Here is a 13,821-nt window from a genome sequence, read left to right on the forward strand (position 1 = left end):
TTGGAAGCGAAAAAAAGATTAATATCACAGCCCTGTGATATTGTGTAAGTGTAAGCAGACTACATTTTTGTTTAGTTCTCTGGCCATCGTCAATCTCTTTCTCTCTCCTTTACAGTGTGTAAGTGAATGTCGTGTTATTACTGATCATGTGAAGATTTTGCAGTGGCGCTGAAAATCCAGCTGCGCCGCTGTGAATACATTGTAGGGGAAACACTGAAGACGTGTTGATGCGCGTCTGGAGATCCTGCGGCATGATGGATGCATTTCCGCCTCATTCGCGAATCCAGGTCTTGCACTATACGCACAAGTGATTTTATTTGGTGCTTTTTGTGCATTCATTCGTTTGAAGCAAATCCGTGCCTGACTCTCGGGTTAAAAAATCTGAACTTTGATGTCAATTCGTGGCGCGTTAACCAATCAGGAGCCTGCTCGCTGCTGTCACATGGTGAAGTGATGATGAGAAACCCCGCATAATTTAAAGATACTACTATTGTGTCACAAAATGTAGTTTTAAGAGTTTTCCAGGTGAGAATGTAGTTGTTTAAAGTTCAAATCTGTGTTTATAAAGAGAGCTCCTCTCTGAACATGTGATCTGGTGTGTGTGGAGTTGATCATGTGATCTGGTGTGTGTGGAGCTGAACATGTGATCTGGTGTGTGTGGAGTTGAACATGTGATCTGGTGTGTGTGGAGCTGAACATGTGATCTGGTGTGTGTGGAGCTGAACATGTGATCTGGTGTGTGTGGAGTTGAACATGTGATCTGGTGTGTGTGGAGTTGATCATGTGATCTGGTGTGTGTGGAGCTGAACATGTGATCTGGTGTGTGTGGAGCTGATCATGTGATCTGGTGTGTGTGTGGAGTTGATCATGTGATCTGGTGTGTGTGGAGCTGAACATGTGATCTGGTGTGTGTGGAGCTGATCATGTGATCTGGTGTGTGTGGAGCTGAACATGTGATCTGGTGTGTGTGGAGCTGAACATGTGATCTGGTGTGTGTGGAGTTGAACATGTGATCTGGTGTGTGTGGAGCTGAACATGTGATCTGGTGTGTGTGGAGTTGAACATGTGATCTGGTGTGTGTGGAGCTGAACATGTGATCTGGTGTGTGTGGAGCTGAACATGTGATCTGGTGTGTGTGGAGCTGAACATGTGATCTGGTGTGTGTGGAGTTGAACATGTGATCTGGTGTGTGTGGAGCTGAACATGTGATCTGGTGTGTGTGGAGTTGATCATGTGATCTGGTGTGAGTGGAGTTGAACATGTGATCTGGTGTGAGTGGAGTTGAACACGTGATCTGGTGTGTGTGGAGCTGAACATGTGATCTGGTGTGTGTGGAGTTGAACATGTGATCTGGTGTGTGTGGAGCTGAACATGTGATCTGGTGTGTGTGGAGTTGAACATGTGATCTGGTGTGTGTGGAGTTGAACATGTGATCTGGTGTGTGTGGAGCTGAACATGTGATCTGGTGTGTGTGGAGTTGAACATGTGATCTGGTGTGTGTGTGGAGCTGAACATGTGATCTGGTGTGTGTGGAGTTGAACATGTGATCTGGTGTGTGTGTGGAGCTGAACATGTGATCTGGTGTGTGTGTTGATTGAACATGTGATCTGGTGTGTGTGGAGTTGATCATGTGATCTGGTGTGTGTGGAGTTGATCATGTGATCTGGTGTGTGTGGAGCTGAACATTTGATCTGGTGTGTGTGGAGTTGAACATGTGATCTGGTGTGTGTGGAGTTGAACATGTGATCTGGTGTGTGTGGAGCTGAACATGTGATCTGGTGTGTGTGGAGCTGAACATGTGATCTGGTGTGTGTGGAGCTGAACATGTGATCTGGTGTGTGTGGAGTTGAACATGTGATCTGGTGTGTGTGGAGTTGATCATGTGATCTGGTGTGTGCGGAGTTGAACATGTGATCTGGTGTGTGTGGAGTTGATCATGTGATCTGGTGTGTGTGGAGTTGAACATGTGATCTGGTGTGTGTGGAGTTGATCATGTGATCTGGTGTGTGTGGAGTTGATCATGTGATCTGGTGTGTGCGGAGTTGAACATGTGATCTGGTGTGTGTGGAGTTGATCATGTGATCTGGTGTGTGTGGAGTTGAACATGTGATCTGGTGTGTGCGGAGTTGAACATGTGATCTGGTGTGTGTGGAGTTGATCATGTGATCTGGTGTGTGTGGAGTTGAACATGTGATCTGGTGTGTGTGGAGTTGATCATGTGATCTGGAGTGTGTGGAGTTGAACACGTGATCTGGTGTGTGTGGAGTTGAACACGTGATCTGGTGTGTGTGGAGTTGATCATGTTATCTGGTGTGTGTGGAGTTGAACATGTGATCTGGTGTGTGAACATGTGATCTGGTGTGTGTGGAGTTGAACATGTGATCTGGTGTGTGTGGAGTTGAACACGTGATCTGGTGTGTGTGGAGTTGAACATGTGATCTGGTGTGTGTGGAGCTGAACATGTGATCTGGTGTGTGTGGAGCTGAACATGTGATCTGGTGTGTGTGGAGTTGAACATGTGATCTGGTGTGTGTGGAGTTGAACATGTGATCTGGTGTGTGTGGAGCTGATCATGTGATCTGTGTGTGTGTGGAGCTGAACATGTGATCTGGTGTGTGTGGAGTTGAACATGTGATCTGGTGTGTGTGTGGAGCTGAACATGTGATCTGGTGTGTGTGGAGTTGAACATGTGATCTGGTGTGTGTGTGTGGAGCTGAACATGTGATCTGGTGTGTGTGTGGAGCTGAACATGTGATCTGGTGTGTGTGTTGATTGAACATGTGATCTGGTGTGTGTGGAGTTGATCATGTGATCTGGTGTGTGTGGAGTTGATCATGTGATCTGGTGTGTGTGGAGCTGAACATTTGATCTGGTGTGTGTGGAGTTGAACATGTGATCTGGTGTGTGTGGAGTTGATCATGTGATCTGGTGTGTGTGGAGCTGAACATGTGATCTGGTGTGTGTGGAGCTGAACATGTGATCTGGTGTGTGTGGAGTTGAACATGTGATCTGGTGTGTGCGGAGTTGAACATGTGATCTGGTGTGTGTGGAGTTGATCATGTGATCTGGTGTGTGTGGAGTTGAACATGTGATCTGGTGTGTGTGGAGTTGATCATGTGATCTGGTGTGTGTGGAGTTGATCATGTGATCTGGTGTGTGCGGAGTTGAACATGTGATCTGGTGTGTGCGGAGTTGAACATGTGATCTGGTGTGTGTGGAGTTGATCATGTGATCTGGTGTGTGTGGAGTTGAACATGTGATCTGGTGTGTGTGGAGTTGATCATGTGATCTGGAGTGTGTGGAGTTGAACACGTGATCTGGTGTGTGTGGAGTTGAACACGTGATCTGGTGTGTGTGGAGTTGAACACGTGATCTGGTGTGTGTGGAGTTGATCATGTTATCTGGTGTGTGTGGAGTTGAACATGTGATCTGGTGTGTGAACATGTGATCTGGTGTGTGTGGAGTTGAACATGTGATCTGGTGTGTGTGGAGTTGAACACGTGATCTGGTGTGTGTGGAGTTGAACACGTGATCTGGTGTGTGTGGAGTTGAACACGTGATCTGGTGTGTGTGGAGTTGATCATGTGATCTGGTGTGTGTGGAGCTGAACATGTGATCTGGTGTGTGTGGAGTTGAACATGTGATCTGGTGTGTGTGGAGCTGAACACGTGATCTGGTGTGTGTGTGGAGTTGAACACGTGATCTGGTGTGTGTGTGGAGTTGAACATGTGATCTGGTGTGTGTGTGGAGTTGAACATGTGATCTGGTGTGTGTGTGGAGCTGAACATGTGATCTGGTGTGTGAGGAGCTGAACATGTGATCTGGTGTGTGTGGAGTTGAACATGTGATCTGGTGTGTGTGGAGCTGAACACGTGATCTGGTGTGTGTGTGTGGAGTTGAACATGTGATCTGGTGTGTGTGGAGTTGAACACGTGATCTGGTGTGTGTGGAGTTGATCATGTGATCTGGTGTGAGTGGAGTTGAACACGTGATCTGGTGTGTGTGGAGCTGAACATGTGATCTGGTGTGTGTGGAGTTGAACATGTGATCTGGTGTGTGTGGAGCTGAACATGTGATCTGGTGTGTGTGGAGCTGGACATGTGATCTGGTGTGTGTGGAGTTGATCATGTGATCTGGTGTGTGTGGAGTTGAACATGTGATCTGGTGTGTGTGGAGTTCATCATGTGATCGGGTGTGTGTGGAGTTGAACATGTGATCTGGTGTGTGGAGTTGAACATGTGATCTGGTGTGTGTGGAGTTGAACATGTGATCTGGTGTGTGTGGAGTTGATCATGTGATCTGGTGTGTGTGGAGCTGAACATGTGATCTGGTGTGTGTGGAGCTGAACATGTGATCTGGTGTGTGTGGAGCTGAACATGTGATCTGGTGTGTGTGGAGCTGAACATGTGATCTGGTGTGTGTGGAGTTGATCATGTGATCTGGTGTGTGTGGAGCTGAACATGTGATCTGGTGTGTGTGGAGTTGATCATGTGATCTGGTGTGTGTGGAGTTGAACATGTGATCTGGTGTGTGTGGAGTTGAACATGTGATCTGGTGTGTGTGGAGTTGATCATGTGATCTGGTGTGTGTGGAGTTGATCATGTGATCTGGTGTGTGTGGAGTTGATCATGTGATCTGGTGTGTGTGGAGTTGAACATGTGATCTGGTGTGTGTGGAGTTGATCATGTGATCTGGTGTGTGTGGAGCTGAACATGTGATCTGGTGTGTGTGGAGTTGATCATGTGATCTGGTGTGTGTGGAGTTGAACATGTGATCTGGTGTGTGTGTGGAGTTGATCATGTGATCGGGTGTGTGTGGAGTTGAACATGTGATCTGGTGTGTGTGGAGTTGAACATGTGATCTGGTGTGTGTGGAGTTGAACATGTGATCTGGTGTGTGTGGAGTTGATCATGTGATCTGGTGTGTGTGGAGCTGAACATGTGATCTGGTGTGTGTGGAGTTGATCATGTGATCTGGTGTGTGTGGAGCTGAACATGTGATCTGGTGTGTGTGGAGTTGATCATGTGATCTGGTGTGTGTGGAGCTGAACATGTGATCTGGTGTGTGTGGAGCTGAACATGTGATCTGGTGTGTGTGGAGCTGAACATGTGATCTGGTGTGTGTGGAGCTGAACATGTGATCTGGTGTGTGTGGAGTTGAACATGTGATCTGGTGTGTGTGGAGTTGATCATGTGATCTGGTGTGTGTGGAGTTGATCATGTGATCTGGTGTGTGTGGAGTTCATCATGTGATCGGGTGTGTGTGGAGTTGAACATGTGATCTGGTGTGTGTGGAGTTGATCATGTGATCTGGTGTGTGTGGAGTTGATCATGTGATCTGGTGTGTGTGGAGTTCATCATGTGATCTGGTGTGTGTGGAGTTCATCATGTGATCTGGTGTGTGTGGAGCTGAACATGTGATCTGGTGTGTGTGGAGTTGATCATGTGATCTGGTGTGTGTGGAGCTGAACATGTGATCTGGTGTGTGTGGAGTTGAACACGTGATCTGGTGTGAGTGTGTGTGTGTGTGTGTGTGTGTGTGTGTGTGTGTGTGTGTGTGTGTGTGTGTGTGTGTGTGTGTGTGTGTGAACAGCTGATCTACACTGGAGGAATATTTCACTGATACAGGAGTGATGAGCAGGAGAGTCTGATTGTTCTGATGTTCTGTATTTGCTCTTAGGTTTGCGATCGGTGTGGCGTATAAATCGTCTCCTAAGCAGGGCTGGGTGGGCAAGGACTGTGGCTCGTGGGTGCTGAGCCGCTGCAACACCTCATGGGCCGCCCGGCACAACAGTAAAGAGTTCGCGATCGAGCCGTCTCCGCACATGCGGCGTCTGGGCGTCCTGCTGGACTACGACTGCGGCTCGCTGGCCTTCTACGACGCCGCCGGCACGCAGCACCTCCACACCTTCTCCATCGCCTTCACCCAGCCCATCTGCCCCATCTTCAGCATCTGGAACAAGTGCTTGACCGTCCTCACCGGCCTGCCCATTCCTGACCACCTGGAGATCAGTGACCCGCACGACTGACCCAAACCAGCCCTCAGAACACACACAAACACACACTGCTGTGCTTCATACGTCACGCTTCACAATTCATGCCAACCGCACACGGTCAAAACTGGGCAACCCTGGATGACCTGCAGATTTAAAGGGACAGTTCACACAAAAAATGCATTTCCTCGTTCCAAACCCGTTACACTTCCCTTCATCTTTGAAACACAAATGAGAGAAATCACCCAAAAACTCCCATCGTTCTCTTTATGCATGTTGTCGATGGAGCTAGTGTTCATTTCATCAGACGAGACGAGACTAAATATGTTCATCAACGACCTTTATTTCCATGACGAGACTGCAACAATGTCCAAAAACACGGAGTTAGGGTGCGTTATTCAAATTATGACATAATTGACATAAAAAGCCAAAATTATTATATAAAAAGTCAATTTATGACACAGAAAGTCGAAATTATTACATACTAAGTCAAAATTATGACATAAAAAGCCAAAATGATTATATGAAAAGTCAATTATGACACAAAGTCGAAATTATGACTTAAAAAGCCAAAATGATTATATAAAAAGTCCATTTATGACACAAAAAGTCGAAATTATGACATACTAAATCGAAATCATTATATATAAAGCCAAAATTATTAAATAAAAAGTCAAAATTATGACAGAAAGTCGAATTTATGGCATACTAAATCGAAATTGACATAAAAAGCCAAAATGATTAAATATAAAAGTCAAAAATTACACAGTAAATCCAAATTATGACTTAAAAAGCCAAAATTATTATATAAAAAGTCAATTTTGACACAGAAAGTCGAAATTGTGACTTAAAAAGCCTAAATGAATATATAAAAAGTAAAAAATGACACAGTAAATCCAAATTATGACATACTAAGCCAAAATGATTATATAAAAAGTCAAAATTATGACAGAAAATCGAAATTAAGACATACTAAATCGAAATTGACATAAAAAGCCAAAATTATCATATAAAAAGTCAATTTATGACAGAAAGTCGAAATTATAACAAAAAACCAAAATGATTATATAAAGTCAAAATTATGACAGAAAGTCGAAATTATGGCATACTAAATCGTAATTATGACATAAAAAGCCAAAATTATTATATAAAAAGTCAATTATGACACAGTAAGTCCAAATTATGACATACTAAATCGAAATTATGACATAAAAAGCCAAAATTATTAAATAAAAAGTCAAAATTATGACAGAAAGTCGAAATTATGGCATACTAAATAGAAATTATGACATAAAAAGCCAAAATTATTATATAAAAAGTCAATTTTGACACACAAAGTCGAAATTGTGACTTAAAAAGCCTAAATGAATATATAAAAAGTCAAAAATGACACAGTAAATCCAAATTATGACATACTAAGTCGAAATTATGACATAAAAAGCCAAAATTATTGTATAAAAAAAGGCAATTTATGATACAGAAAGTCGAAATTATGACATACTAAGCCAAAATGATTATATAAAAAGTCAAAATTATGACAGAAAGTCGAAATTATGGCATACTAAATCGAAATTGACATAAAAAGCCAAAATTATCATATAAAAAGTCAATTTATGACAGAAAGTCGAAATTATGACAAAAAACCAAAATGATTATATAAAGTCAAAATTATGACAAAGTCGAAATTATGGCTTACTAAATCGTAATTATGACATAAAAAGCCAAAATTATTATATAAAAAGTCAATTATGACACAGAAAGTCGAAATTATGACTTCAAAAGCCAAAATGAATATATAAAAAGTCAAAAATGACACAGTAAATCCAAATTATGACATACTAAATCGAAATTGAGATACTAAGTTGAAATTATTATATAAAAAGCCAAAATTATTATATAAAAAGTCAAAATTATGACAGAAAGTCGAAATTATGGCATACAAAATCGAAATTATGACATAAAAAGCCAAAATGATTATATAAAAAGTCAATTATGACACAGAAAGTCGAAATTATGGCATACTAAATCGAAATTATTGCAAAAAAACCCTAAATGATTGTTGAGGAAGCTAGTGTTAATTTCGTCAGACGAGGCTAAATATGTTCTTCAACGACCTTTATTTCCATGACGTTCTTCAAACGTATTTGCGGATATATGACATTATATAATATCTGGATGAAATGATCTGAGATCAGTGTGGTTCTTGTGTTCGCTGAAGAGGGCAGATGCATCTCCAAACCACGATCAGCACTGCAGCGATTGGCTGGCGGCAAGACATCAACGTAATGACATCATATCATTGAAAAGCCACCTGGAAAAAAACATGAAAAATTACACACAAACAAACCCACGAATATCTGGAGCTTTATCAGGAAACAAACCAACAGAAAAGTTATAATAGATCAATGATAAATGATTTTTACCATTTATATTCACGATTTTATGCAGTATTTGTACACACTTTACATTTTCATTTCGATTTTTAAATCAATTTGAAGCAGATTTGTAACGTGACAGTATTAAAGTTTCTTAAGGGGCAAAATCTCCTGCGCTGCATCAAGCCATCCCATAATATCCGTCATCACTTAAATGAATGCGCGACAGATTAACTGTGTGTAAACCTCCAATAAAATTATAAAGAAATTATTCCATCACAAATAAATCGCTCAGTCAAGGGGCTGTGTCTGAAGTATTATACACAACATTATAATATTATATACATTCTCATATACATATGCAATATAACACAGTGTGCATTGATTATTACATCAACCATATTTACAGCATCATTATATTATGGAGATCAACATCGTTAACATTAATGTTAATCTTTTGTATTTATCCCTCATTTCTTACTCATTACTCATTGATGGTCAAATGTGATCATACACCTTCACTATTTTTAAAATTAATAGCCTTTTTTATTGAATATTTTGAGATATTTTGGTACTAAATACTATTTGTGCAATAATTATGGTCCATTAATGACCACTTAAAACATTTGTCTTCTAATATTTGTATTATTTAAATTACAATTAGTGCAGTAATTAAGGTTCAAATAGAGAATTCCACTGCAAAGAGGAGAATTAGAGTCATAGTGGCTGGAAAAATAATAATTTTCTTTTTAATAAATATTCATGTAGTATAGTTGCTCATAAAAGTATTGCAGATCATAACTGCTTACTTATTTGTGAAATTGAAAATGTTAATAATAGTAAAGAATGCAAGCAAATATAATTTAATCCCCCAAAAACTTTAAAATAGTGCTAAAAGGCAAACTTATCTTTCCTTATATGTACAGCAGGCCATATAAATATGAACTGATACTGAATGGAGATGGAAATGGATATTTGTGTCTTTATAATATCTTCATTTGTGTTTTGAAGATGAAGGAAAGTCTCGCGTCTGGAACGAGGAAATGACAGAATTGACATTTATGGGTGTACTGTCCCTTTAAGACAAGACACCACAGGCTGATATAGCGTTTTTAATTTTCACGCATTGCTCAGTTTGAAGAAGCTGTGCTGTTTTCGGCAAGCGCTCGCGTAAAGAAATCATCCAAATGTTTCTTTTCTTGCACTTTATTTGCGTCTGTCAGTCAATCTCAACACAAATCTCCAGCTTTACACACTCCAAACTGTGGATTTATTCATATCTATGTGTGTGTGTGTGTCCAGTTACTCACCTGTGTGTGTGTGTGTGTGTGTGTGTTTCCGTCCGTTGATGGTGTTTTCTCATTTCTGGAGAGATATAAAGAGAAACATCTTTAATATGTGGCACAGGAGTTATGAATCTGCTCTGGAAATGTAATGTATGCAGATGAGATGCGGCCTCATTTGCATATTTAAGCATATTTGTGAATATGTTTGCAGCGGCTGCTGTAAAGCGAGTGTGACGCGGGCCTGTGGTGTCTTGAGCGCGGTGTGTGTGTGTGGTGATGATGTCATACTCGCTGTAATTAAGCACCTTGAATCGTGATTATTATTTATGACTCTTCTGTCTCTGCACCTCGAGTCACTTTATCTGCTCTTTAGGGTTTAGTGTGCCTGTGTTATTCTCACTTTATAGTGTTTTTAAAAGCACACTGAACATTCCTCACACCAGGGACAGCAAACTGCTCATTTAGCATTTTTAAAAGTCATATGTTGTCCAGGATTGTGTTAAAGGGGCAGTGTGTAGAGTCGAGAAGCTCTTGTTATATCTCCAGATTCAATCGCTGATATACTTTGATTATAACGTATATTTGACACTATAGATCTGACTATAGACTATAGCACAGAAACGCTCGCAGTTATTCTGAGCATTGAGCGGGAAAGAGCGTCCACATCCTCTCGATTATGGGCTGTAAAGCGCACATCATGCCCCTTCACAACATGTGATACAAACCTCTGGTGTGCCCAGAGTGTGTGTGTGTGTGTGTGTGTGTGTGTGTGTGTGTGTGTGTGTGTGTGTGTGTGTGTGTGTGTGTGTGTGTGTGTGTGTGTGTGTGTGTGTGTGTGTGTGTGTGTGTGTGTGTGTGTGTGTGTGACGTTTCAGCTCAAGATCATTTATTATAGCGTCAAAAACACGCCGTTTCTGTGTGTGTCCCTTTAAATGCAAATGAGCTGCTGCTCCCCGCACACACACACACACACACAAACACACACACTACAAAACACTACACACACACACTAAACACACACACTAGACACACACTACAAAACACAACACACACACTAAACACACACTACAAAACACAACACACTAAACACACACTACAAAACACAACACACACACACTACACACACACACACTAAACACACACACACTAGGCACGCACACACACTAAACACACATTAAACACACACACTACACGCACAACTCACACTACACACACACACACACACACACAACAAAACACACTACAAAACACAACACACTACGTACACACTAAACACCCACACACACTAAACACACACACACAAACACACACTAAACAAACACTATAAAACACTACGCGCGCGCACACACACACACACTAAACACACACACACACACACACACACACACACACACACGCACACACACACTACAAAACACAACACACTACACGCACAACACAGTACACACACGCTGCAAAATACAACACACATTGCTCGCACAACACACAGTACACACACTACGCACACACTACACAAGCACTACACACACCACACACAGTACACACACCACACACACTACAAAACACAACACACTACACACACACACTAAAAAACACAACACGCACTACACACACACACCACACACACTACAAAACACAACACACACTACACACACACCACACACAGTACACACACCACACACACTACAAAACACAACACACTACACACACACACACCACACACACTAAAAAACACAACACACTACACACACCACACACACTAAAAAACACAACACACTACACACACACTAAAAAACACAACACGCACTACACACACACCACACACACTAAAAAACACAACACACTACACACACCACACACACTAAAAAACACAACACACTACACACACCACACACACTAAAAAACACAACACACTACACACACACACACCACACACACTAAAAAACACAACACACTACACACACACACACCACACACACTAAAAAACACAACACACTACACACACACACCACACACACTAAAAAACACAACACGCACTACACACACACCACACACACTACAAAACACAACACACACTACACACACACACTAAAAAACACAACACACACACACACACACACACACACACACACACACGTAACAGAGGTCAGCTAGTAGTCGCTGTGTGAGTAAACCTCACTCCTCTGATCTCCAGAGATGCTCTAGTGACTGACGCTAGGGGTTGCAGCCTTTAGCCTCATTGGTAGAGCGTCCGACTCTCATGCAGGCAGACCCGGGTTCGAGTCCCGCTTGGAACACACACACACACACACACACACACACACACTGCAGCAATAGTGTGAGGATGTTAGTGTGCTGTTCCGAACAGAGGCATATATTGTACCTGCACTTTCTCTGTGTCTGACCTTTACCCTGTAACTGCGAGAAAACTGTGACGTTCCATTTGATTGAATTGAATATTTTGGGATGATTTTCCCTGTTCCCGCTTGGCTGGCGTGCGGATCTCCTTCAGCCGAGGGCGATGTCACACTGATGTGATGCTGCACTTATGCATGATTTACTTCGCCTTTCAGTTTCTGCCCTTCTCTGGAAATGCTTCTTAAATCTGTACAGTGTTACAGTTATATTTTGTATTTCAAATCATTTTTTCCTGAATAAAAAAAAAAAAAAAAATGTGAAAAATATCCTGCCCTGCAATAATAAAATAGTTTGTCCCATTATCCGTGTGAATGATTGCCTCCAGATATGAAATAATCATGTGTGTGTACAATGGAAGATTAAAATACAGAAGAATATTAATGAAGCGCATTACAGTTTAAAGCAGTAATTATGATGAGATAAGGGACATAACATGTCCCAAACACACAAAAGCCCTATTTATGTTCAAAAATTAAGAATGTCAACACAATAAAAGTACTTAAAAAGTTACATCTAAGGGAAATGTGTACACTCAGGACATTCATTGCTTATTCTTTTTAATAATTGCTTAAGTATTATGTTAAAAGCACACTCTATAGTTGGAAACGCATGTAAATGAACCTTAGTAATTATCATAAATTAGGTATCATTTGAAAGCTTACGAACTCAAAATTCATCCAGTGAAACCCGTTTCGAAATCGGAAATTGTGTTACCATGGAAACGGCACTAAATTATTCTAGCGGGCTCCTCCCCCTAGTGGGCGGCGTCATGTTTCATATTACAACAATTATTTTAACTACTTTATAATCAAAATCTTTTCTAATCTTGACAAAACACATATCGTCGGAAAGGTCTGAATCTCAAGGGTCCATATTTCGTGACTGTTTTGTGATGAACGTGATATTTGGACAGGAAAATGCATCAAAAAACAATCAATGGAATTTGAATGACACCCGGTGGCTATTTTTGGTACAGCGCCCTAAACAAGATCTCATGAGAACTTCAATTTTTGTGATATCAACTTCAAATTTAAAACACAACTTGGTTAGACATATGGCTTTGGTCTTATAGTAGTTTTAGAGTAAAACATTATTTGTAAAATATATATTTTATATCAAATAAAAATATTTAGTACAGTATTTTTCATTTACAGTAGATTTAAACTTCCATACATTTTTCATACTTTCATATTTTGAGTTCAGCAATAATCTGCAGAGTGTCTTCTTTCAAACAAGACCAAACTTTGGTCTATATTCCAAAGCATTCTTGAATTACAGCCCTTTAAGTTTGTATAGTGCATTTCATGTGTATTCTCAAAAAGGGGGGTGACAGTTAAAGAGTTAAGATATCAAACAATATCAAGTAAATATTGAATTCCATTTTCCATTAAAACTAGCTATAAAAGTTTGCGTCAACTCCGTCAGGATTGTGTTATGATTGTGAATAAAGCAGGCAGTGTCAGGGCAGCTTTAACTCGCAAACATATAGTTATGTTTTAATATTTTAAACAAACAATATCGAAGTCTCTGCGCTCACAGCTTTAACTCCGTCGTTTCTGTAAATAGTTGTGGGATAAATCTAGCCATTTTGATATATGTATTAAGGCAGCTACGAATATGGAAAGAATCATAAATATATACGTGAGTTTTCTCCACAAAACTGCTCGTTTGTTTATTTTACTATCATGATGATGACGAGGGGGTGAAAGCCGTTCACTGATTGGTTGCCGGCGCGCTGACTCCGCCCAAC

General features: G+C 40.8%; 1 protein-coding gene across 5 annotated transcripts in view; it reads left to right on the forward strand.

Moving 5' to 3' along the window:
• mid1 (midline 1) overlaps positions 1-8,617 on the forward strand; it is a 62,351-nt gene extending 53,734 nt beyond the window's left edge. For 3 of the 5 annotated variants that reach the window (XM_079820815.1, XM_079820814.1, XM_079820816.1), the window contains exon 10: positions 5,680-8,617. In XM_079820815.1, coding sequence (XP_079676941.1) covers positions 5,680-6,028 — 349 coding nt within the window. In that variant the 3' untranslated portion in view covers positions 6,029-8,617. The remainder of the gene's footprint in view (positions 1-5,679) is intronic. The other 2 variants (XR_013816810.1, XR_013816811.1) reach the window with 2 other exon arrangements.
• The last annotated feature ends 5,204 nt before the right edge of the window (positions 8,618-13,821 follow it).

Source organism: Gobio gobio, assembly GCF_949357685.1.
Source record: "Gobio gobio genome assembly, chromosome: 7".
Lineage (NCBI taxonomy): Eukaryota > Metazoa > Chordata > Actinopteri > Cypriniformes > Gobionidae > Gobio > Gobio gobio.